Here is a 27,567-nt window from a genome sequence, read left to right on the forward strand (position 1 = left end):
GTGACATGTGTGAAAATTTCTTTCTAGCAATTTTTTTTCTTCATGCACAAATCTCGAGACAATCCGATGGTCACAAATCTGAATGTTTTGGGAGCAAAAAAAACTTTAAAAGTTTTCTAGCAATCCCGTTAATTTTTTTTGGGACGGAAGGAGTATATATAATTCTTTTATTTATTTTTCCACACTTTTTTATATGTTCAACAAGTTAATTTTTGAAGCCCTATACAAGCCGGTTTAATTAATTTACATGCACTTGCCAAATTCTATTTAAGTGACGTGTGGTCGCAAGGAATTGGGAGAATATTGAGAGAAAAAGAGATACTCTGCATTCGGAGAAGCGGCAAACTGGACCAGTAGAGTTCCTTCCATTTTACGAAGAAAATTGAACAAGATATAGTTGTGACTGCTATATAAACTGCAAACGATCATTATCCCCCATTAAGCTAGATTTTTAAAAATATTTTAGTCCTTTTAAAATACTTATTCTAGGAATGGATTTTTTTTCTCCTTGCTAGTGGCCTGTTATCAGGTCCCACGTCTCAGCATCAATGACACTAGCGCCGACTCCCTCGCCCCTCTAGCAGCCGAGAATTAGATGGGTTGGTGAGAAATTAAGAGACCTATTTATAAAATAAATTACATAAAAAAGGTCAAAATGCAAATATTTTTTTCTTACAAATAGACCCTAGGTGCCAAAAGGCTAGCGCCGAGAGCCTTTTTTATGGTATAAAATTTTTATATTTTAACCCTTTCCATATAATTTATTTTAGAAATATATTATTAGCATTAGTCTGTTTGGCGTGAACCCTTTTCACATCAATGTCTTAGGGACCAGAGGGCAACTGTGTCAGCGTAAGTGTCACTGGCCTTTGAAACATTGAACCTCGGTGCTAATGATCCTGGCGTCAAGAAAATAGTCCATTATTAAAATTAGTTTTTCATAGGTCTATCTGTAAAACTAAGTATTTAAAGGACTAAAATATAAAATGGTCCAGCCCCATGCCCCATCAACACTAGCTGTACTATATGTAAAAAGTCTGAATTACAACCCCCCCCCCCCTCCCCAAACCAACTATCGCGACATATGAATTACCCCCATGAACTACAAAACCGGATATTTTAAACCTTAAACTATTAAACTATTGATACCAGACAAATTACCCCAATCTCATTCCGGAGCAGATTTGATCCCACGTGGAACACGCATGGTAGTTAGTGGGGGCTCACTTGTCAGCCTTTCCTCCTCCCCCCCCCCCCCTCCCCCTCTCCACGCCTAACACACCTTCCTCTCCTATTAGTGTCGACCAGCTGGTAGGGCTGTCAACGAGCCGATTCTTACAGGCTCGGTTCGAGCTCGACTACCGAGCTTGATTTTTTAGTAAAATAATATATATTTTAAGGATAATTTTTAAAAAATAATTAATTTCTAGTTCATCATATTAATATAAGAAAAAAGAATAAAATAAATATATGATGCCAATACAAGGCATACAAATAACATATTTGATCTCCTAATTTATTAAATAACAACAAAAATCATTTATTACTAGGCTCGTTAGAAGCTCGAACTCGGCTCGACAAAGCTCGCGAGTTTTGGGAGAGGCTCGGGCTCGGCTCGTCTGGAGCTCGAGCCGAGCTCGAATCGAGCCTAGGACAAGTCGAGCTCGAGCAGCTCACGAGCCTCGAGCTTTTTTGACAGCCCTACCAGCTGGCGACCTCTTCACCACCTCCTCCCTGCTTCTCTGCTACATCCATGCATCTCCTCACCGCGATGGGGATGCCTAGGAGATATTGGCTTGGATGAGCTTGGATCTAGAGGGGGCAAGACACAGCGGGCACTTGCATGGCTTTTGGGTGGTGCGACAATGTTAACGGCCAAATTTGGTAATATCAGCATCGGAAAGGAAGATCAGATCGAAGCGAAATCAAAGATGAAGATTGTCGCGGAAACAGAGTAAGAATCGGCTAGAGTCCGGATCGGCTACGATTGGATAGGCTAAGTCCGAGTTAGACTAGGTCAGGTGATACAGCCGATTCCAACAATACGACTTGGTATACGATATCGGGTTGAGTTGATATGCTTCAAGGTGATTGCCACGCATGAATAGAGTCCTAGGAAGGCAATTGTATCTATTAATTAGGATATTTTATGTAATTTCCTTAGAGATATGTTTGGGCAAAAGTCTGCCGTAAATACTTGTGGTATCTTAGAGTTTGTTACAGATAAGAGTCGTGTCCGATATGGACATAGTTTGTAATTTTCGGGTATAAATAGACCCTGAACCCCATGTAATCAAATAACACATACGTTCAATACAATCTCGGCACATCGCCACCCTTTTTGCTTTCGTTTTATTTTGACGAGTTCTTGCTTTCGGGTTGAGTTGCATCGGTTTCGATCTTCAACAAGAGGTAAAACTTGTTATGGCGGCTTGCGTTCTCGGGATTAGTGCTTCCATCTTTATGATACTCTAATCTAGTTTATGTGATCCGTCAAGTTATCATATATCTTATATAATCTATGGCAATATCGTTATCTAACCTACAATCGGCTAACATATGCTAGTAGAGAGCAGCCGATTAGGTTAAATATCGATGTTGGTTTAGATTATACTCCCACCGTTTTGAAATGTTTGATGCCGTTGACTTTTTAGCACATGTTTGACCGTTCGTCTTATTCAAAAAGTTTAAGTAATTATTAATTCTTTTCCTATCATTTAACTCATTGTTAAATATATTTTTATGTAGGCATATAATTTTATATATTTCACAAAAGTTTTTGAATAAGACGAACGGTCAAACATGTGCTAAAAAGTCAACGGTGTCAAACATTTCGAAACGGAGGGAGTATATAATATCTACCACTCTATAAAACTTCCAATGGCTTGATTGTGTAGATATTGCCTTTTTTTTCATACTTATAGCTGCATCAGTTGTTTGATCTTATGAGTCGTGATTAGAATCTTAATCTCTAGTCTGCTTCTTGGTTGCTGATTAGAGTAGTATCGGAGTTTCAGCCGATCTTACATGATTTAACTACTTTTTATCTTACGTGCTTCGCTGATATGTTGAATCTGCCCTTTATGTTAAGATCTTGTTGCATTTAAGTATATTAAACTTTTGTTTGATATGTTCTATTTGCTTTGATATCTTAGTATAGAGTGGTATCGGAGTATTAGCCGATACATGCTAAATCTATCTGATCGGCTATATTATGAACATATATAATCTTATTATTGATATATATTTCGATCTAAGTGATTTATATTGTTTTGGCATGACGACCGATATATCCCAATCACTTGATTTAAGTATATATCGATATAAGGATTATATATCATTAATATTTACAGCCGATTGAGTAAATTTAGTTCTGTTTTATTTATTAATGCTTGCCAATCAATGCATATATGACATCGGCTCAAAGATAAATGATATGTCATCGGCACCTAGCCGATCGGCTATCGTTTATAGGTTTAGCCGCGGTTTCTTTGCCTTTATTTCTTGTTGATTGCAGGATCAAATCAACTGGCATGCTAGCATACCCGAAGGCAAGTTTTAGACCTGCACTGGAGTTAAGCAAATATAGCAGGCCTCGTATTTTTCATTAACAGACAACCATCAGAGTAGTGCGGCCCTGAGGACCAGTGATCGGTGCTGCCAGCTTGCCACCCGTTACCCATCGGGCAAATTCGTGCGTCACCACCCCAAGCTTTGACGAACTACTAAGATGGGAAACTCTACCTAGTGTCGAAAACACACGGCAACAAGGCCAAAACACACGGGAAAGGTTGTTCCCTAGTGGTTCACTCCGTAATCTTCACCCGGGAGAGATTCACCGTTCCCAGCATGTCTTCCAGTGTATTTCTAGGCTATAAACACCCCGTATCATCTAGATGATTACTGTGTGTTAGTCTCCGCCCGGTAACTTCCTAGTAACGGCAACTGCACTGCACTACCTTGACGGAAGAATAGAAAGTTACGCACGGGAATCTCTTTACACGTGGACGTATACATGGCAAACACGTGGTCAACATGTTGTACCATGTTTCTACTCTTACCAAGTTTTATATGTAACTTTTGCACCCGGTAAACTTGGTGCAAGTTCTTTAAAAAAATAAAATCAATATTAACAAAACATGTATTAAACCAATTAGAGCAATAATACTCAATCATCCATACATCCAGCACAGTGCCAAGGTTCGATTAATCCACATCCAAATGATATCAAAATAGCAATATTCAGAATACATCTCAACAGACATTAGCCTTATCTAATCCTAACAAACTATCTTGACAACAGCTCAAGATCTTCGCACTTGAAGTATCTATCATCCAGGACTCCACAAGAATGTAAAACACCCATGCATCTCCAGCAAGTTTGCTTTCTTAAAGCAATAACCCAAACTCGATCTAGAAACATTTGCCTGAAACAATATATAATGGTAAACTTACATTAGTTTGATACGTAGTATATATAACCAACCAGAAGAAGGTGCTATTAATCTAATAAAAGGACAAACAGGTCAATTAACAATGAATCATCATTCATAGGATGAACAAGAGAACATAGTGAAGAAAAAGTAGAGATCAAGGTCATATATCTAACATAGCAGTTGTTATACCAACTACTATTAACTTCACCATTTAATTATGAGTCAGGAACTGCCAAACTACATAGCTGATAATTGAATTGATTTGAGCAAAATATCAATATCTCATTCAGATGTTATGCTCTAACACCACGCAAGTATTAAGCCACATCAGGCAACGGTCTACTGTTGAAATATAAAAGATTTTAGGAAGCCTGCTTATAGCAAAGTCATCATGTTGACAATAATCATCTCACAAAATTTATTGATACTTCTTTGGCTAGCTAATAGAAGAGTAACTTCTAGTTATTATTTTGTAACTTCTAGTTATTATTTTAGATAATGTAGCTTGTTTACATAAATGACCGCTTCATTTCACCTATTAATGCATTCAAATTCCAGCATAACACAATTGTAGATATCTCAATTAACATGTCCTGTTTTGAACCTTCACCAACAAATGGATCAAAATGGCATCTTGCAAAAGTGAAAACTCTAAATAAATTTCAGATGATCAATTTGCCGCTCTCTATATATCGAAACAAAAAGGAGCTGAACACCTAAACCTCTGCATAGCCTCTTTAATGTATAGCTCATTTACAGTTAACAGAAAATCTGAACTATCCAGCTATTGAATTACTGAATTCACGAAATATATATGAGCTCCATGCTTTCAACGGAATAGCATATCACGAGAGGCAGGTATGCAATCTGACAAACAAAGCTAGAAGAGTATAGACCTGGCTGCCTTGCCCGTCCACTCTAAGCATTGTCGCTCCATAGCGTGGTAGAGTTCTGGACATTTTATCTGCACAATGGCATGTTATATAACTGAAAAGAAGCAAATGGACCATCTTGCCGTAGGCTGTAGAAACACATCAAGTGATAAAAATGAAAATGCTCTGTTCAACTGTGGCTACCTCTTATTTCTGTACACAAGCAACTCTTTCAAATGCTCTGCTCAATTACTATGTGCTGACATGAACATTCAGCCCACACTGCTCCTGCAAATAAAAGTAGTTCTACAATATGTAAAATACAAAAATATATATTAAATATGCAATAATATAAAAATTAAAGGTCCTGCCATAATATTCATATGTTTATATTAACATGGAAAATGAGCTCCCTGACAAAAAAAAATTGCGAATAAAGCTATTTCAATGTGTATATCTCTGAATGGTATGCAGCAACATTGTGAGCGTTTTTAGTAAAAGACAATTTTGAGTATCCTACAAACTTTATGACCGATCTTTATATGAACATAACACAATTTGAGTGTCCAACTGTTAGAAAGGGCCATCTAGTCCTCTATAACAAATCTCTTTCTGATGAATAACCTATATGCAGTGATGAAGATTACATAACTACAAAGTACAATGGTTCCTACATATTGAAAGCTACAGATTAGGCAGTTCGTACTGGCAGAGCCGCAGAAATCAGATCGCCAACAACAAAAACAGAGTAACTCGCTGCAAAAGGGACAGACAATGTAACTGTAAAGGCAGATCACATATACTAGAGGACATATGACAGCTAGCTAGCTTACTATCGTAGACACCGAGGAGTTGGACGAATCAGGCGAGCGCTGTGGTCCAACGCATCCGCCGCATGCTGATGCTCCTCCAGCCCCGCAAGGAGCCATGGACAGCTGCCATGGCAGTCGGTCAAGCCAGCTCAGGCCCGGGGGCTCGGTGTCCGTGGTAGGGTACCAAAGAAAACAGCTTTCTTCTTCCATCTGCGTCTGCTTCTGAAGCCATAGCCTTTGCCACCATTGGTGCTCCAGATTGCGTGCTGCAAGAAATAATCGTTGGGTACTTGGATCTGTCGCACCCCCTCCCCCTCCTCCCTCACCATCCCGGTGCCTTCCCCTCTTGCCTCATCCACTGCGGCGCGCTCGGGGCCGCGGATCTGGTCGTCCCGAGCGAGCTTGCACCGACCGGATCATGGAAGCAGATAGGTGGCGGCGGTGCCTCGCCGGACTGGAGAAGGTGATGGTGGCGCCGGGCCTTGGGTCTCTCGGTAGAGGGAGAGAAGGGGTGGGCAGCGGCCAGCGAGGAAGGGGAAGAATGGGTAGCCTAGGGTTTGAGCCAAGCGTTGAATACATATGGTCTCTGCTAATAAATCCGAACCCTTTGATTCAGATCCGATCCAGTGGAGCAATGTATACTGGCAGTTTCTTAGGCCTACTCCAGTAAGGGTGAGTCAGCTAGCTCATAAATCTCCACATCAGCTTTTGTATGATGTGGAAGAGAGAGAAGATAAGGAGAGAGAATGTACTATCTCTTCTTCAAGAGCTAAGCTCCTAACAAAATGTGAGGATAGTGGAACCCAAAACATTTTGAACAATGTGCTATGAGACAATCTATTAAAAGGGTAGACTTTTTTGCTATCTCTTGTAAGAGGTGGACAAACATTAGCTAGTGCACTAGCTCAACCATTAAAGGAGGCCTTATCCTACCATCGCTATTTATTTAATACCAAATCGTTTCGTTTTACAGGATTATGTTTTGTTTTATATACTTTATTATGTTTTACATCATTAAATATTCAATATAATATATTTCGAGTTTGGGTTAAATAAAACATCCAATTGAAAATACGGTTTTGCTAAAAATTTGTCGACAAATTTTTGTTAGAAATCTCCCAGATTTTTCCACCGTCCAAATTGCATTATGATTTCTGCTAGCTGTCCGTTACAACCAAAAAAAGGACTACTATAACCTCCGTGGAGTCGATCCCATGATCTGATGCTTAGAACGTGAAATATTTTGCTAGCTGAGCAAGAAGGAGCAACTAATTGTTTCACCAAAACAATAATTACTTATTAGTTACACTGTATATACATATTAATTATATTATTAGTTACACTATAATTATATATATTAGTTACATATTAATTACATATTAGTTACACTATAATTATACTATAGTAACATTTGTAAGTACAATGTAATTTAGGGTGTAATTTTTTTAAAAGAAATATTTTGGTGTAGTTACACTATAATTATACTATAGTTACAAATGTAAGTATAGTGTAATTAGGGTGTAATTTTTTTAAAAAAGCTTTTAGTGTAGTTACACTATAATTGTATATTAGTTACATTATAATTATATATTAGATACACTATAATTACACTGTAATTACAAATGTAAGTATAGTGTAAGTAGGGTGTAATTTTTTTAAAAAAAGCCTTTAGTATATGTGCTGACAATAGTTAGTTTTGTGGCTTGGATTAACATGCCTTAATCTAGACTGTACGCGTTGCTTTTTAATTTGGCTAGCAAGTTGGCCGTTTGGTGGTCAGAAAAATCTGTGTGATTTTATAAAAAAAAATCTGTCGAGTGTTATATAGATAGATCCTTGAAAATATTGTCGGCTTTTCTTAATTATATGTAGTAAATCTAGTCTTACCCAAATCAAATTATATAGTCCTTCCTATGAGAAATTAATTCCTTTCGCCTCGACATCGGCCGGAACTTGTTGTTCGGGGCACTTCCAAATCTTGCCATCACTCCTGATATCACAAATTGCCATCATCGGTCGCAATGGCTAGCTCATTGAGCACCACGGGGTGCCCTGATGACTTCTTTTTGATAAACTGCGTTGTCGGGTGTAGGAGAGGATTAGGGAGAGGCTCTCGAAATCACGGCGCACATGTTTGATGTAAGGCATGCGGCCATGGGATTGGAGGTGCTCATCGTTGCCATCAACAACCTCAGGGCACAGCTTGTTTGCATGCGCATCGATCACAACTTCATGACGCTCTAATCAATTCACAACACGAGGGTCTTCGTGCTGTCGTCGAGGAACTCTGATGGATCAGGAGGATGTAAGCTTGGCGTGTTGATCCTCGTTGTCTCTTGGGACACATAGGTCGATTATGCGTCGGCATCTGAATGGCTAAAGCGTGCCATCTCAGGTATGGCTGCACTATTGACTGCCCATGCACGGCATGCAGGGCCGGTCAATGGGTTTATTCTGGCATGACCTGTTTATCGTGTCATGTTTGGGCCAACACTTTATCCTATGAGCCGGCGTAACATGGCCCGACTAACCCACCTAATTGTTCTCATATTTTTCCATTGCCATCCTATTTTTTTTATTTTCCCATGTATTTTTCCTATGATATCTTTTTTATTCCCCCATTTTTCCCATGTCTTTTCTTTTTTTGGAATTTCTATCTATTTTTTTATTTTTACAAAAAGAGAAACGCTAAGTAAATATTTGGTAAATTAATAAAACATTTCAACATTATTAAATGGCAGCTTGTGGGGCCACAAGTTGATTATACATTTATGTTACTATAGTACCCCGAGTGTCTTTCATTTGATTAGACTCGGTAAAACTGCTCTCACCGTTAATCCTCCAGTCAACGTACTGTTGGAGGATGGATGCCGTTTGATGTTCCCTAGTGTACCAGAGGTACACCAGTAACCTTCCTTGTTACAGTGTTCAAGGGCAGGACACCCGGTAAGTTTACAGCGTTACCTAGTGCTTATATTTTACGCTCCGTAATTTACCTACTGTCAAACTGAACACACGGTAACGTTAACAGACACTAGGGAGAGTCTCCCGATCTGGTAGATATAGCTACCGCCCCAATTTTGTCAGTGCCTGCCACCCGCCGTGCCCGCCTCTTCCCCTAGCGCCAAGAGCCGACAGAGAGAAGAGAGAGAGAGAGAGTTGAGGTATATGACAAGTGTGGTCCATGGTTTTTTATTCCTTTTCTGAATGGATTGACACGTTGACGCCATGTATATGTCACGTAGGATCAAAATCGCTCTAGATAGAATAGGGGGTAATTTGTCCAGTACCAATAGTTTGAGGCTTAAAACGTCTGGTTTTGTGGTTCGGGGGTAATTCGTACTGTCTAATAGTTCGGGAGGTAATTCGTAATATTGTAGCTGAATAGTGGAATTGTTGCTTTCATGTGGCACATGTTAGTCTAAAAGAAACACATGTTGTAGTAGAGGTTATTTCACAATTTTTTTTGGGACTAAATTTCAGAATACACGATATGTAGAAACTAATGTACTATCTCCATCCTAAATTATTTATCTCTCTATGATTCAAACTTTATCCCAAAATAGTTATCACAATATACTTATCCAATCAATCGCTTTTAATTCAAATTTCTCTTTTTTATACCCTCAACCATTCTCCCACAGCTACACACATACATCATTTAATAAGGATAGAATGGAATTTTTTTTCATAACTTAATCTATGCTATATAACGTATAACACCAACTAATATGGGATGGAGGGAGTAACAATATGTTTTTTCTTCATTAATTTAACATCACGGTTAGGGACAATACTTGTAATCATAGTGTTAATTAAGTGAAAGAGCATATTAAAAATTGATGCGAGCTCCCTGTTACATTTATCTCTAAATATGGTATAAAATTGAGTAAATTCCCTCTGTACCCCTGAAAACTCACTCAATTTCTTTCGTACCCCTGAAATTTACCCGATCCCATCTATACCTCTGAAATTTTAACTTGATCGCTTCCAGGCTCCTACTGTTACATTTTTCATCATTTCACTATTACGTTTGGTTACAAATATCTTTTTTTTGCCCTTGATGCTTTAGATTTGAATGTAAGATTAAAAAACGATTGAAAATTTAGTCTGAGTGCATCGTATGTGCATTTTATGAAACTAATGAAACTAAATAACTAGTGCAGAAATTTTTGATATAAATTTTGGAAATAAAACAAATGTAATATATTGAAATTTATATTTGAAATTTTAATAGGACAAGGATTTTTTTTGATCGGTAGCATTCATAAAAAAATTATTGTGAACATTGGTCCTATGAATGCTCCTCATTTTTTATGACTTTTTATAAAAAAATAAATACATATTTTTTATTTCATTAAATAAAAATATTTTTTGGGATAAATAATGCATCGCACAACAAACTCATAACTATAATAGTCTCATGCGAGAAGCTTTTACATTTTTAATAATGCAATTCATAAATTTCTATGTTCATCCAAAGGGTAAAACGGTCATTTTTATAGAAACTAGACGGTTAACTAACGGTCAACTGACGGGAGAGGTATGGAAGGAATCAAAATCAAATTTTATGGGTATACAAGGAAGTAAGCAAAATTCAGGGGTATAGAAGGAATTAGCTAAATTTCCAGGGGTATACAAGAGATTTTCTCTATAAAATTTACAGTTTTCTTTTATGGAAAAGAAAGTTGATTACGACTTATGAAAGTACAACTACTGGGAGAGAACTACGGATCGGGGCCCTGATGCAAAACGCTAAATATCAGTACAAACAACATCTATTCACATGTACGATTGAGTTGCTTATTCCATATATTCATATCACTACCCTATGCATGTGGTACATATGACTAGCCTACGCATGCATGAAGCTATATCTCCCCTCGTTTCTCTCTCCTCACCCTAAACAACCTTTTCAAAAATTTTAAACCATTTTATCTCCTAAGTTACTCATCCAATCGATTACTGATTATATCATTGTATTTGTTACAACTAAATCTTTACAGTGAAATATCATAAGACTATATTTCGGATAAAAATATATGTATGTGATTATATTTCTAATTGAAACATACGTATATTATACAATGAAACTCAAGTTGTAACTACTGGAACATTACGGAAATATTTGCAAAAACATGTAAATAACACTTTATGCAACATTTGCAAATGACCAAGTGAAACGTAAAAATAATATTCACTAAAACATCTAAATAATACCATGACACATTAATTAATAAAAAATCCATTGTAACACAAAAGCATAAAATATGCAACAAAGTGGAATTCTAGTTGGAACACAAATTTCTCATATGTGAAACATTAAATTTGGACAACTGGAACATATGTATATTTTTATCCAAATATAATCATATTAGATCTTATTTAAAAGATTTAATTGTAACAAATATAACAGTGTAATCGGATCGTAAATTGGATAAATAGTTTAAAAGAAAAATCCGTTTAAAGCTCATTAGAAAAGTTGTGCTGTACAATATGAGCTTGTGATTACTTGTACACGGTACACCTATACTGGTACTACTTAAGCAGTGAGATTGGAAGTCCATAGGACATACACATTACAGAGTGAAAAAAAGAAAGAAATATATGTAGGAGGAGGAGAGCCCGATATTTGTTGTTCGATCGGGGGACCGTTACAGAGCAATAATTCTCCCAACTATAGTGTTTAACAAAAGGTTAAAAAACAAGTTGGTCCTTGCGAACGATTACCTTCTTCCATTTTTCCTTTCACAAGTACTATTCCTTATCACAAGTGGGAGAGGAACGAATTCCAATTGGATCACTAGTCATTAATGCTGATTGTCTATGGCTGGACATGTTGGCAACATATCTTATCAATAATTTACTGAAATAGTATCATATATAGCGTGGGTTCTCACCACTGTTGCTTGCAGTGCTCCTTCAAGATCTTTGTGGCACGCTCTTGCTTCAGTTCCTACGGGAGAGGATCAGAGATGCCTGCGAAAATACAATTTTTGATTTTTCTTAGTTGCAAACATTAAGCTGAAAAATGTGTCCATGCGGTATATAGGATTTGAACCCGGACCTCCCACTCCTCGCGCAACATCTTTATTATCCCACCTATGAATCAGTTTATAATTATGTAATAGATGCTATTTTGTTAACATGAACTCTCTAAAACACTCTTGTAACACATATTTTGAGCTCTTAATGACAACAAATGAAAAGGTCATCTACTACAAACTTGTAAATCTTCTATCATACAAAGGATATCGCAATCCGAGCTCGTTTGAAAAACTCAAACTCAAGAATTTTCTAAAATACATCTGAGAGCTTGTAACGAACATTTGGGGCCCTAAACGATCCAACATGAAACCAGTTCGACTACAAAGCTAGCTCATTGAGAACTACAATTTTCATATAAAATTTATCATTATTGGTATTTATATGAAAGGTTGTCATTTTTTTATGTTAGGACAGTTTCTTAAGAGAAACATCGAAAAAAATGATTTTTATGTATGTTGACACTACTGAATAAAAATACTTAAAAAATTGACCTAATCATTTACTAAGTCATATTAAAGAAAATATTATAAGGATCTCAGAAAACTTTGATTTACCTCAATCGAATCTAATATGAATTTCCAATAAATTTTCAAAGCTTGGACTTCATAAAGAACCATCTGTGAAACCAGATACCAGAGCTCGCAATAAATATTTTGGCACATAAACAATCTGAAATAGAAAAACATTCAACCACGCAAAGTTCTAGATCTTGTCATCATTGTCGAGCTCTACAATTTGGATCTAGAACATGTCTTTGTACTAGGTCATTTCGAAAACTAAAATATTCATTTTAAAAATAGATATGGGACCTTGTAATGGATATTTAAGCCCCTAAGTGATCCCGAATGAAAAAAAAAGTCAACTATAAAATTGTAGATCTCGTCGAGAGATAAAATTTACATATAAAGTTTGTTGTCATCCAACTTCATATGAAATAGTTGCAATTCCTTTTATTTTTTAGTAGTACTCCAATTTTCAAGATAAAAGTTAATTTTTATAGGCCTTCCATTACCATAACTGTTTCTAAAAATCACCCTATTTTCTATGAAGTTTTGTAAGAACCCGCCCATTAAAATGATGATTTTTGCGGGAGGTTACTTAAGAAAACCGTGTAGATCTTATTCCTACCATAGTGAAAGCTTGGAAAACATGATTGAGATATGTCGCATAGATACACCTCCTACGTTCCTTAGAGCATCTGTAAAAGTATTTTCAAATCTGACTCTTCAAACATCCATTTAGCCTGCTTGCCAAAAAGAATTGGATATTTAAATTTGTCTTCCACTCCAAAAATTTGGAGTATTTTATGAAATTTACTCTTTTTTTAGGAAAAGAAAGTTGATTGTAAGATTATAACTACTGTTTAACAACATGTTACAAATACAAGTTGGTCCTTGTGAAAGATTACCTTCTTTCATTTTGTACTCCTTATCACAAGTAGGGAGATCTCATAGGGGAACAATTCCAATATTGCCTCCTTGAAAATTACTCAATCACTGTCCACAAAATATTGGTTTGTACGAGGCATTGTCGCACCTCTTGCAGCATGCACATTCACCACAGATACTTAAGAAAAGAAAATTAGTTTGTATGCAAAAAGGTATAAATGTTAATGCATGTCTCTCTGCCAACTTTTGCTGATCCGGCGGCATGTTTATTAAACTTCTGATCTGTAAAATTCGGTTGATGCTCACAATATGCATATATTTGTGCTCATGACATTTTGCATTATATATTTCTAACAAAGAGTTACAACAGGTGATCCACGAGAGTATAGTGCTTGTACACCACGGAGCTTAGCTTCATTGTCGAATGCCATTGATGCTTGTAAAAAGTGTTCGGCCACTGGGAAATACTCTTATTCGTCCATACATATATAATGAGGCCATTGGTTCTGCGACTGTTTATATATTAGCATAGGTGCAGGCTAGTTTCTAAATTTACTCTTATGGATGAGTATGATATGATGTCAACATATTTTTTGGTGAATAATTCTAAAACACATCACAGCATGGGTTCTCTCAGGACTGCTGCCTCCAGGTGCTCCGTCTTGTAGTGCTCTCTTGGTTCAGTTCCTATGGGAGAGGACTGGAGATGATGAAGGCTGTACGTGCCCAAGAGTGTAGAATCAACTGATATAATATTGGCATGGAAAACGAGGACATCTATTAGAATATGACTAACTAAGATTAACTTAAAAAAATAAATCTTTTTTGATTTATTAATTAAGAAACTCTTATACAGAAAAATTTTCCATACAACTCACCATTTAGCTATCTGTCACCTCGTTCTTCGCGCCGGCCTTGTCCACCACCGCCACCGTCACCGGATGGAGAGGAGGAGGGGGGCGGGTGGAGAGGAGGAGGAGGGGTGGCGGATGGAGAGGAGGACGACTTGAGAGAAAGAGAGGGGCTCTCTATTCGGTGGCGTCGTCAACAGCGGTGTTGCACTCCAAAACCACTGTCATATTGATCGAGCCTCCCCCCCCCCTCTCTACTGCCCTAACGACAGCCGCCGCTAGCTCCGCGTTGCTGGATCGAAAGCTAGCTGGCGCCGCGAGCTTGAGAGGAAGGCGGAAAAGTGGATAAGGGGATGGAGAGGGGGTCGGAGGATAAGAGAAGGGCCGATTGGTCGGAGGCTTGATCTGGAATTTGTACTGAGCAGTTGGCTCGGTTTTGTATGGGTGCTGGTTCTTTAAAAAAATCGGCATCTATACTATATTACAGTTGTCAATTTTTAATTAACTGATACCTATAATATATTATATATGACGGTTCTTTTAAAAAAACCAGTAACTATAATATTGCTACCGGTTTTTTCTTTAGAACTGGCACCTATAGTCCTATAGGTGCCGGTTTTATTTTTTTTCCCATCACACGGAGGTGGAAATAAGTTCATAGGTGCCGGATTTACCTATGAACCAATACCTATGAGGGGTTTTGTAGTAGTGTAACCCTCTGGCTTCTCTTGGCTCCCTCTCTCCTCCTTCCTTTTCCTTACCACTCCATCTCCCTCCTCCCCTTCAGCTTCTCCACCTTCATTGCGCCAGCTCTCTATGACATCAATTGCGTCGGCGATGGGAGGCACATGGGACAGGCTGTCCGGATCCATAGTCCTAGGAAGTGTCACATCCTGTCACATCCCTCCAAAATCTCTTATATTATGGGACAGAGGGAGTATGTGATAAATCAATTCACAAACATACAAAGCTAAATTTAACTTCAACAAGTTGAAACGAAATAACAAATTTGTTGTAAATATATGTTAACTAGTCATAGTTTAATTCCTTTTAACTTGTAGGAGTTAAATTTTAACTTGCATATTTATGGAGTGGTCTATCGTATATTAATCTATCTTATTAATTTTTTTAAAAAAAATTCATAACCATTTAGATAACATACAAATAAAAAAGGATAACCCAACAACTCCCTCCCTCTTGGATTCTGCCTCAGTTTATACAGTCCCATACGTATATATAAAGGCCTGATCATCCGCTGTCCATTTGCAAACACAATCACTCGTTGTTGAATGTTGAGTTATGTCCCATCGCCATGAACGCCTTCCTCGAGCTCGAGCCCTTCTCCACTCCTCTCTTTGAAATCCCCGACGATGCCGATTTTGAGTACACATCCATGCTCGCCGCTGACGACTTCCCCCTCATGGACGGCGACTTTCCTGCTGACCAGCCGCCGGCGCCGGCGGAGGTGGTGTCAGGCGGAGGGAAGCGGAGTTTCCAGGCCGACGACGGCGAGGCCATGTGTGTCGTGTCCCGGTCGTCTAAGAGGAGGAAGAAGGCGCCAACGAATTCGACCTCGCCGTCCAACCGCGATGGCAGCGGCGGCGGCGAGGGGAATGAGCCGACGGCGGAAAGGCGAGGTAGCCGGCGGGTGTGGGTGCGGGAGCGTAGCACGGAGTGGTGGGACCGCATGAGGGACCCGGCGGCTTGCCCGGAGGCGGACTTCCGGCGAGCCTTCCGCATGCCGCGCGCGGTGTTCGACAAGCTCTGCGACGACCTTGCCGCCGCCGTCGCCAAGGAGGACACCACGCTGCGCGCTGCCATCCCCGTGCCCCAGCGCGTCGCCGTCTGCCTCTGGCGCCTCGCCACCGGCGACCCACTCCGCGAGGTGTCCCGCCGCTTTGGCCTCGGCATCTCCACCTGCCACAACATCATCGTCCAGGTCTGCGCCGCAATCACCATCGTCCTCCTCACCAGGGTTGTCCGATGGCCGGACTCCCACGCCGCCGCTGCGTCCAGGTTCCAGGCCTTGTCTGGGATCCCCGGAGTCGTCGGCGCCGTGCACACCGAGCACTTCCGCATCGTCGCGCCCAGGGAGCACGCCGGCGAGTACTACGACCACCGCCTCACCGACCGGAACAACAAGGCCACCTACTCCGTCGCCATGCAGGCCGTCGTGGACGCCGACGGCGCCTTCACCGACGTCTGCATCGGCCACCCCGGCTCGCTCTCCGACGCCGCCGTCCTCGAGAAGTCGGCGCTGTACGCCCGGTGCGAGGCTGGGCTTCTGCTCGGCCACGACAAGCTCGGGTGGCAACAGCCGCTGTGGCTCGTCGGCGGCGCGAGCTACCCGCTGACGAGCTGGATGCTGGTGCCATGCACGCAGACTAACCAGACGTGGGCGCAGGACAGGCTCAATGCGCAGGTGGCCGACGCGCGCGCGGCGGCGGTGGGCGCGTTCCGCCGGCTCAGGGCGCGGTGGCAGTGCCTGCGGCGCGCCGAGGTGAAGCTGCCGGAGCTAGCCAACATGCTGGCCGCCTGCTGCGTGCTGCACAACCTCTGCGAGCGCAGCGGCGAGGAGCTCGACGCCGACCTCCTACACGACGAGCTCGTAGTCGTAGACGACGGAGTGGTCGCCGGCGGCGGCAATACAGTGCGCTCCGCCGCCGCCGAAGAGGTGAGAGATCACAGGATCGCGCACGTACGGTCTTCATCACGTCGGCAATGCTTCTTTTTGTAGCTGCTACTACTAGCTACCATTACTGGCGGTTATAAGCTGATAACGACCAAGCTAGGTTCAGATTTTTCTGTTTGGAGCTTTCTATATCTGGAGACTCTGCTTGAACCGAAATTTCACTAATTGTGGAAATTTCAGAATAATTTGAATTTTGAACAAGTTTTGTTAAATTTGAAAAACTACTTTTGCTAAATTCACAAAAAAAACATTCCTGAAAATTTCGAGCGAAATAGTTTCATATAGGACGGGCCTAAATTCATGACTTTTTGAAAGTATTATTCCGGAATTTTGAACCTGGTAACAACTTCAGAGTTTATGTCATAGTATTCATTTAAAGTTAACTTAGAAAAAATACACGAGCGTTACAACGAGTAAAAGCATTTCTTCTAATGGTACAACTATTAGGAGCTTAGCAACAAATTAAAACATAAGATTGCTATACACTATAATTAAAAATGTTAATTATAATTATTCCTTGGTTTTGGGCCGAAAGCCCGTTCCTTCCACACTTTTCAACCCTAGCCCAATCGATGGATTTGATCAAAGTGTCATGATTTTTTATTGACTAAAATTATTGATTACATGATCGATATTTTAACTTCATTAACTCACGGTTGTTCTTCTGCCCAATATTGAAATTATGAGTTTTGTATTCATCCACGTGTTTCTTCATCCCGCATGTATATATAGGATTAATCATTTGGCTACACTGCAATTTTGGCCGTCGCATGTACATATAGGATTAATCATTCAGCGGCACCTACGGCTAGTTTCCAACCGGCACCTAAGGGTGTTTATGTACTAGTGTACTACAGAATAGCCATCATAGCCACCCCTATCAGTGTCGATTAGACTAAACCCGGCATCGATAAGGGTTTTGAGCCCACTCCCAACTCACGTGTGTCCTAAAAAAACCTAGAATATCAGTGCTGGTTTATTTAAAAACCCAACAATAATGGACGGACTCATCACTACTGGTACAAAAGAAAATATAAGTTGGTTCCACCCTTACTAAATTAGCAATATGGTACTAAATATGCACACACAACTCTTATGGGTCACAAAAGCCTCATCCTATAATTGTGCTAGGATGACATATACACCCTCCTCAAAGGACCCGACGTTTCCATCGGTCCAACCTACCCACATATAGCCGCACAAGTATATAGGCAAATGTCCAGAAACACACCCCCTCTTAGTGTGCATCCGTACGTGCAATGCTGGCGCCATATGCCACGCCATGTGCCTCACACAGAACCCACTTCCACCATGTGCCAAATGCCCGCACACTGACCCATACGCACATCCACGAGAGTCGGCTCTCATACCATTTGTAACAGCCCGCCCTCCATAACTGCACAGTTCACCCCATCCAATGGACATATGTCGGGTCCCGAAACTAACGATTCGGTAACCGACATGTTTAGACTGTATCAAGCCCTGGATCAGTAGATTGATACAGGTTCAACAATCTGGATCTTAATTGCATATATTTGATCAAGGCTCCAAAGGAGATTTCTTTATATAAAATAATAGGATATTTACAAGTTTGTGGCTAACTATTACAGTAGAAGCTATAGGATGAGCCAACTCTAATGTTTTGCTATAAGCTTAAACCATCTATCTAATCTATACTTGAAAACTAAATTAGAATGAGACTAACTTATATGATTGAACTCTCAGCTTCGGCAAGAACATCAAATTGACTCTGAAAAAGGGGTTGAAGCAAGGGTGAGTACAATGTACTCAACAAGTTATTATATTCAATAATGAATGCATGAAATAGTAATATATGAGTAGAGCTAGGTTTACTTGCAGAAAGGCTGAGAATGTAGAAGTAGAAAGTCTATAATGTTTGTAATGCAACAATATTTAATAAAATCTGGAATTATGTTTCTAACCAAATACCATATGAGTCCCGATACTCAAATCCATGAGCACGGCTATTCAAATAGATTCATTTTCACTTTACTGCAGTAAATGTACGCTTTACCCGCAATCCATGACATGCCAATATTCATTAGCTTAGTCATGGCAAAGCTTTTCGGTTACTAACATTAGTGGTACATGTTCCATGAACTTGAGTCCCCATGCGCTCTGAACATAATATTATCAGCAGCGAGAGGAGTTCTGGCGTTCCCGAGGTCTTTAAAGAGAACTGATTGTATGACACCATGTCATCGCAATTAGGGTTCACAAACAAGTCGCGACATCAATAAATCTCATATATTTATCCGCGCCTCGGTAAATATCACAATTGCCCTTCTCGGGCATAAATTTGCCTCCTGCGCGAGGACTTAAAAATAGAACCACTGTACAAAGGTACCACCTTTGCTAGATAACTTACTTTGCAAGGTCTATCCCCATTCTAGAATTGCGGTCGTACTCGTTCGTTTGACATAAGTACTTGGTAGCAACTATATCAACTGAGACAGTACTAGCCACCCGGAAATCAACCAATTCCTATGTTGTCACGCCCAGAAATTTAGCCCAATTTTCCAGACTATTTTGTATATTAAATCCCTATCCAGGACCAGCCAGGGTACACAAAAGGACAAGTAAGATACAGTTCCAAACGTAAATAAAGTGTAAAATACTTACAGAAGAGGCAATTAGTCCTCACACCGAAAAGAAAGCAGCAGCAGCGGAAAAGACGATCCTAGCGGGGCTTCAGCTCCACTCCACAGGCAAAACTCAACTGGGGTCTGAGCCTTGGTCTTCTAACTTTGTCTTCAGCTCAGAAGCACTACACTTCTGAAAAGGGGGAATAATAGCAAGGCTGAGTACAACCACAGTACTCAGCAAGCCACACCAACGATGCAGACGTGCAAGGGGAACACAAGGACGGTTTGTGGCTATTTGCATAAAGGCGGTTGTAAAACATTTTATTGAGCAAAACAGTAAAACAGTAGAGTAATTAAGGTAATATTAAATCTCCACTGATCAACGCTACACCACGTTGAACAGGCCCAACCAACCCACCTGAACTACAGTGCATTGAGTCCATTTATTAAGTGTGAGACTAATCGTGGTGAATCTGGTCGACCGCACTTAACTGCGGGCACGGCTATTCGAATAGTTTTACTCTGATCAGAAGTGTACAACTGTACCCACAAGACAACCCCACGATATACCGGAAAGAGGCCGTGACAGGACCCTTCGGATAATCCCCTCTAACCGATCGCACCACACCTCAGGGTTCGTCCCCGTCCCCAGCAGGCAACGGGCAGCCCCCCTCTCGTGCCGCGGTGAATCCGGAAGCCGATCAACAGGACACCCCGCCGACCCAACTCCATCACGCCCACCCTTGCCTGGGTACGTCGGTTAGAGGAAAGCTACACTACAAGCCCAGCCGTTGCCCACGCTGGCTTGTGGTAAGCACGATAAATTCTTCCAGGGTTTCCCGCGAACCGGTCCTTAATCGCCATGGGCACAACTAGCAAAACCATGCACCCACAGCCCACCATTCAGTCGCATTTTAGTTGGATGATTACGGCCATGAAGCATGGCCAGATGTCTCGAGCACGCAGCTCATTCTGATACTAAAAAGGTCTAATACTGTAATTATCCCATCAACTGAGCTAGTGGTAATTAAGCATGGCTAAGCATATAGTTCTAGCTAGGTCACATAAGTAACATGAGCTAGTCGATTTATTACCCAATGTTGACAAAGGACAGATATCAAGTAAACATGGCACAAGCGAGCAGATAGGTAATACCCGGATCCCATGTAATTAGCAAAACATGCATATTTATTAGCAAACGGTAAAACATTTGTAAATTGGGATCAACATGCTCAAGGGGAATGTGTGACTTGCCTTGCTTCTTCACTTTGATCTTCCGAACTCTTTTCCTCGCGACTGAGGACTTCCGAAACGACGGATTCTACACGCTGGCACGCAAAACAAGGAAAAACTCTAATAAACACCAAGAAAACAGTACATGAAAAGTAAACAAACATGTAGATCTTAATTTTAGATGAATTTTGCAAGTTGAATGGCTCAATTCGGAGTTCGAATGAATTAGATATGAATTTTAGAAGTTTTGAGCCATTAAATGAATTTCTAGAATAATTACCGAATTATTGCGCAAATATTATTTATTTTACCACAAGAAAACAAGGATTATTGCGTCAACGAGGGGCAGGTGTGGACCGAGTCCACCAAAGGCAGGCCCCACGCGTCAGCCAAAGGGGAAGGGCGGTGCACCATGGACCGGGACCACGGGGTGGTCCACGGGGAGCGCCCCTAAAGCGGCAGGGGGGGCTGGCTCGCCAGCCCGCTGGGCAAGACAGCGGCGGCAGACGGCCGGACAGTCGGCGGCGGCGGCGCCGCAACGCAGCACTGGCACGGGAGGCGGCCGGCGAAGGGGAGAAGGAGGAGGGAGGCGGCTCACCGAGAGGCGCGGCGACGGAGGGAGCGGCCGGCGGAGGGAGACGGCGGTGCTCATCGGGTCGACAACACGGAGGGGCTCCCGGCAGTGGAAGGTGTCGGCCGAGCGGCGGTCGGGGAAGAGCGTGACGCGGCGAGGGAGGCGATGCGGCCGGCGCGTCACGGCGGCAGCCGGGGTGATGGCGAACGGCAACCGGAGGCAGAAAAAGGTGGCCGGTAGGGTGGCGTGGTGGGGAGGTGGTTCTGGTGGTGGAGGGGAAAAAGGGATAGGCGGTTGGGCTTGCCCTCGCGGTGGTGGATCTAACAGAGGCGGTGGCGCGGCTTGAGGTGGTTGGGGATGGCGGCTAGAGGCGGCCGGAGGTGGTAGCGGTGGTAAAGCTCGGGTCGACGGTGGAAATGGCGCTGCGGGGGTGGAAGGGGAGAACGGAGTGGATGCCGGGGTGGAGCTTGGCACGGTGATGCCGATGGTGCCAGCGGCACAGCGCCGGTGCGGCTAGAGCGGTGGTGGCGGGCGGCCGAAGGTCGCCGGAGAGCCGCGGAGATGGGGGTAGCGTGGGGAGCTCGGTAGAGGGCACGACGGGCCCAGGGGTTTGGGGTAAAGGGAAGAGGGAGCTCCGGGAAGGCTTTATATAGGCTCGGGAGGTGGAAGTCGGGACCAAGAGAGGCGGGAACTGACCGGCGACGTGGGGCGCCGACGTGGGGAGGTTGGCGGCAGTTCGGCGCTGATTTTGCGGGGAGGAGTGGGGAAAATGGGGGAGGAGGAAGTGGGGATCGAGTCCACGCTCTCGCGGGGCGGGGTGGAGCGCGGAAAGCGCGGCGTCGTGGGGTGAAACCGGCGGCCATGGCGGTTGCAGCCGGCCGGATGGAGGTAGGGGGAGAAGCTGACGAGTGGACCCCACGGTCCCACTTGTTGGCGAGAGAAGAGAGAAGCAGACTTTTGCGAGGGAGTGGGCAAACGGCCCGACGGCCCAAGAGAGGAGAAGGAGGCTGGCCTGGGAAGGAGGGGAAAGGAGGAAGGAAGGGGATTGGGCCGAGCCCAAAGGGAGAAGGGGAGGGATTAATTTGTTTTCACTTTATTTTAAATTGATTAAATGAACTTTGTGCTATTTAAGATATTTCTTGAGCTCCGAAAATTCACGGGAAATTTCAGAGGGTATATTAGGGCACAGAGAATATTACAAAATATTTCCGGCCAATGATTTTTAAAGGAAAATTTTGATTCTCCCATTATTTCACTTGATTAAATTGATTTAACTTTTATTTAATTTCTAGAAAATGCATTATTTAATGATTTTTAATCCCGACCGAAAATCAGGGCGTTACAAATCTACCCCCCTTACAGGAATCCCGTCCCGAGATTTTGGGATGGCTAGAAAGAAAGCTGGTGCTGGCGGGCGGTCTGACTGATCTGCTGACACATGCTGCCTCTTTCTGATTCAACTGACTGATTGCTTGATGGTCCAAACCTGCACGACTGAACTGATGGATTCAGCTTTTCTGTTCCTTTGCTTTGCCAAGACTGGACCGATTGGTTCTGCTTAAACTGACCCAGCCCAGAACTGCGGATGCTTAAGGAACTTACTTATCTTGGACTGAACTGTTGATGCCGACAATTTTGGTAACCTGACAATTCACCATGCTGGCTATAAGAGGATGAAACTTGCATCTGGCATTTGTAACTCAATGACCCTATGTCCGCTTGAACTGATCCTGACCCGAATGACGAGTAATTCTAGGAAACCTGCTTGACTTGTCTTCTGTCTGGACTACAACGGTCCCCGATGCTGCTTCTCAAAGCTAAGCTATTGACCTGGCCTCACCGGTGTACCTCAGAATTGAACCTAACGACTTGAGATTGGGTGACTCTGCTAGTGGCTTGCAACTGACTCCTTTAAGTACTACCCAGATTGCTGCACTAGGTTGAACCTTCAAGTAAAATGATGACGAGGTAAACCAAAACTCATCTCTAGGACCAACCCCCCTTACAGTGAGTAGTCTTACTTTCGCCTGACTGGGAACAATGGAACTGTTGTTCTTGAAAAAAATCACCAACACTTCTCGAATTACGAAGAGCCCTGACTTTGAAAATTGAAAACTTGACCAGTCAATCAAAATGAAGCAATGACAGTGCACTTTCATCCCGGCAAGACCTGAAACTTAACCCTTAGCTGACGATAGGAAATTCCACACAAAAGTGACTCTCATCTAGCTCATGAACATACTAGCTCTTGACTAACTTTCCCATCAGTTCTAACTGCTGGCATGATTGTCCTGCTTCTGGCTAGAGTTGCATAGTTGATTTCTCAAAACTGAACTGACCGACTCCACGTTGGAACTGAGCAACTTGAGTACTTGGGGTGTCGCAAACAAAGCTGTTGATGTGATGACGCTGACGCCTTGCCATTGAACAACCTTCTGAAAAGTGACCTGTCGTACGTCTTCCATGAATGGTCGAATACCTTGCAAGAACTGCTTGTATAAACTATAACCACTGTAGGTAGCACTTGTTATTTCTGGGATTGGTGGTGGCTTAGCTGTGCTGGTCTGCTGAGGGCTTGGTGGTCTACTGTCCGAGGTTGCGGGTGCTTGCTCTTGGAAAACAAACTGGCTTTGGCTCTGATCCTGATTCCGGCTTGCATCTAAGCTTGTACCTGTTGTTGGAGACACAATCGTTGCATCTGTTGCATCGGACTCTGTGATTGCTGCATCAACATAGGACACATCCATCATCTGACCTTGGCTAACCAGAATCTGACCAGAGCGAGGTGCTCTGACTCAGCTTGTAGCTTGTTGTCCTGAAGTGATCCACTGACTCTGACTTCAACAAACTTGCTGCTGGAGTTACTTCTATTGCATCAAGCTTTTCGGTGTGAGGACTAAGTGCCTCTTCTGTAAGTATTTTACGCTTTATTTATGTTTGGAACTATATATTACTTGTCGTTTTGTGTACCCTGGCTGGTCCTGGACAGGGATTTAATACACAAATAGTCTGGAAATTTGGCGTGACATACTTACTGTCCCAATCTAAGTTCATTATATTTTTTTATGCAAACTAACTAGGCAGGGCTAAGCAAAGCTAGCATATCTGGTTTGCTATATTCAGGTTATGCATTCAAAATCATGTATGACTAATGCATAGAATAGAGATATAAGAATATAGGATCATTATGCTCAAAGGGGAAGAATAATAACTTGCCTTGCTCCAACGCAAATAAATCCGAGATAGGCAACCTGATTATCCGATGCTCGAAATATCATAGGTTGCCATCCATATATAATAGACTCTACTAAAGAAGAGGAAGAACCAAATTCAATAAAAGCCATAAAATAGCAAGAAAGAGATAAACGATTAGGAGGGCTAGGGTTTAGGGTATAGCCTATCTCTTTTATAGGATATATGAATTACTGGGCTGATATTTTATGTGTGGGTTCTAAAGAGTTGGCAGCTAGGGTGGAGAGGGAATTAAGCGGCTAAGGTCACCTATATTTTATGTGTAGGCTTTGCTTGGTTGGTGGACAGGGAGTACAGTGGATAATTGAACTGGCTGAGCAGATATGTGACTGGTATTGGCTGATAGTAAGTTTGGGTAGGATTATACCTAGGGTTTGGTTATATTTAGGCCGATTGAGGAGTAGGGCAATATATTGGCCAGGTTCTATATTTTATGTATAGGTTCTGGGTAGATGGAGAGTAGGTGGCTAAGATATGGCGGATAAGTAATATTGTAGTGGGTGTAGGATTTGGATGGCAGGCTCATTAAGGTTTCGGTTGTTTAGGCCGATATCGAGGCAAAATAAATATCGGCTAGGGTTTGGGTGTTTGCTAGTCATCGTTAGAGCATGACAACTAGACTTGGCATCTTCTCTAGCCGATGTCAACAGACAATATAACGGCTAGAGGGATGGAAGGTTTGTGCAAGTTTAGTGGAAGTGTTACTTCGACAACTGTGAGTGGCGGTGGAGTGGCTAGGATCACACAGAGCCCGAAAGCTAACTGTGCGGTGTGCTATGGAGGCCGAGAGAATAGTGAAGCTCTGACCGTTATACGCGTCAAGGCGTAGGGTATCAGGAGCAGCACTTTGACCCTAGGTTTAGTTTTTGCCGGACTTTACAACCAACGGTTCGACATCGGGGATAGTAAATCGCGATCGTCACCATGGAAGGCTTAAAGTTCCAACCGGCGGCTTTTTAGTGGCTAAAAGGGTATTTTGGGATAAAAGAAAATATTTAAAAAGGCAAGTATAAGTTCAAACGGTATTTGAATAAATTCAAATAAAATTATAAAATAGCAAATTAGGTATCAAAATGAAGAGTTTGAATTTAGATGAATTTAGGTCCAAGTTTCACTGGAATCGGATCTACGGTGTAGGAGATATGGGCTTCTAAAGAATGGGATTCAAATTAAATAGGAAAAAGTGAAATAATACTGTACAGGGGCCTACCTGTCAGTCTTTTTCCTTTTCTTATTATTTCTTCTTCTTCCTCCCGTCTCTTCCTCTTCCTTCTTTTCCAGCCGAGTAAACGAGAGGAGAGGGAGAGAGGGACGCCGGTGCTCCAGTGGACGAGGGACGGCGACGCCGGCGGCGGGTGGTGTTCCCGGGTGTGGCGCACCTAGGGAGGGCGGTGGCTGGTAGAGAGGAAGGGTGGCATGGCCGGAACGGCGACAACAAGAGCTCACTTCCGGCCGGCATGGATGGTAGCGGTGGTGGCTTGCCAAGGGGTGGGAGAGAAGGGGAAAATGGGAAAAATGGACTTTTCGGAGGGAGGCGAAGCCGGTGGTGCAAGGATTTGTCTAGGGGAGCTCCGGTGAGGGAGATCGACCGACAGTGGCGGCGGCCGGTCATGGTGGAGAGAGAAGAGAGAGCTCGATGAGCTTGGATGGGGGAAAGAAACGGAACTTCGCCGGGTATTTATAGGCGGAGAGAGGCGGTTCGCAGAAGAGGAGGCAAAGGAGGATATGGCGACGGCGATGTAGAAAAGAGGATTACGGCGCCGTCTTTGTTCGTTGATTGGTCGGCGATGGTGGTTCGGCTCAGTGCTGACGTCAGTGATGTGAGGTGGCGCTGACGTCGGACGGCGGTTCCTTCGCGTCGACGGCAAGACGACGGCGGTGGCACAGAGCTGTGGGCGGCGGCGGCAAAGCTGTGAGCAGGAGTAGCGGTGGCGTGGACGCCATGGATACGGTGGCGGCGCCCAGGAGGAGGAGGAGAGATTCGGTTTGGCTGGGAGGGGGAGCTGGGCCGGCTTGGGCCATGCAAGAGAAAAGGGGAATTCGGCCCAATGTCAAAAAGGAGGAAGTCTAATTTTCATAAAGATTTGAATAATTGATTCAAAGGAATTTGGATGACTAGGTTTTGCTAAGGATTTGAATTTGGAGATACGTATGTATTGAGAAGGATTTTGGATGAGAGGTATAAATTGGGATTTTGTTAGCACAAGAGTAATTAATTGCAATACTTGCAATAATACTATTCTTGTGTCGAAGAAGGTATCAAGCCACAAAAATTAATTCGGCGGCCAGATCAAAAGGAGGAATTTGAATAGTGGAATATTGGAAGGAGAATTAAGGATAGGTTTAAGATCAAAGGATGGGTTAATAATTAATTCCAATGGAATCAGAATTACATTGGTTTAGGTTCAAGGGCAATATGGGAAGGTTTCTTAGACCATAATTCATAACAGGGTTTTTAATTAAATTGAGATAAAGGAATTTGCAAAAGAAGGTTTTAAATTAAAACCCAAATCAAGAAACACCTCAATTAAACTAAATATATATTTTGAAAGGAAAAACACAAAAGAAATTAAATACCAGAGAGGGATTTTATGCAAATTAGTTTTAGGAGGTCCTCTAATTATATTTTCCTAGGTTTAAAAGGTTATTAAAAACATAAGAATCGGCATGATGCAGGATTAGGAAATTGTTAATTTTCAGGATGTTACAACAGACCTACTTATATATACCACCCCACTTACATTTTCATCCTCGCTTCGTATAAAAGGGTTAACTAGGGAGTGATATGGTTGGAGGGACACGC

At 42.2% G+C, this 27,567-nt stretch overlaps 1 protein-coding gene and 1 long non-coding RNA gene across 5 annotated transcripts; one reads left to right on the plus strand and one right to left on the minus strand.

Annotated features, from left to right (window-relative positions):
* Window positions 1-4,139: 4,139 nt before the first annotated feature.
* LOC127774356 (uncharacterized) lies at window positions 4,140-6,708 on the minus strand. 4 transcript variants are annotated; one of them, XR_008017721.1, is made up of 5 exons: window positions 6,142-6,708; window positions 5,983-6,064; window positions 5,513-5,596; window positions 5,333-5,400; window positions 4,140-4,427 (listed from the first exon to the last, which is right to left on the minus strand). It is a non-coding gene; the product is annotated as an uncharacterized LOC127774356 (long non-coding RNA). The 4 variants fall into 4 exon arrangements; XR_008017718.1 differs by lacking the exon at window positions 5,983-6,064; XR_008017720.1 differs by having other exon boundaries at window positions 6,015-6,708.
* A 9,011-nt stretch (window positions 6,709-15,719) lies between these two features.
* Window positions 15,720-24,248, plus strand: LOC127773407 (protein ALP1-like). The gene is made up of 3 exons (XM_052299469.1): window positions 15,720-17,015; window positions 24,030-24,074; window positions 24,177-24,248. The coding sequence occupies exons 1-3, from the start codon at window positions 15,720-15,722 to the stop codon at window positions 24,246-24,248; spliced, it is 1,413 nt and encodes a 470-aa protein (XP_052155429.1).
* The last annotated feature ends 3,319 nt before the right edge of the window (window positions 24,249-27,567 follow it).

The sequence above is a fragment of the Oryza glaberrima genome, chromosome 5 (genome assembly GCF_000147395.1).
Source record: "Oryza glaberrima chromosome 5, OglaRS2, whole genome shotgun sequence".
Lineage (NCBI taxonomy): Eukaryota > Viridiplantae > Streptophyta > Magnoliopsida > Poales > Poaceae > Oryza > Oryza glaberrima.

Bases quoted from the DNA above. Each gene is read 5' to 3' on its own strand.
- LOC127773407 (XM_052299469.1), top strand. From the start codon at position 15,720: ATGAACGCCTTCCTCGAGCTCGAGCCCTTCTCCACTCCTCTCTTTGAA. The intron at 17,016-24,029 runs GTAGTCGTAGAC...TAACCACTGTAG, and splicing joins ACCTCCTACACGACGAGCTC to GTAGCACTTGTTATTTCTGG. The intron at 24,075-24,176 runs GTCTGCTGAGGG...CTTGCATCTAAG, and splicing joins GTGGTGGCTTAGCTGTGCTG to CTTGTACCTGTTGTTGGAGA.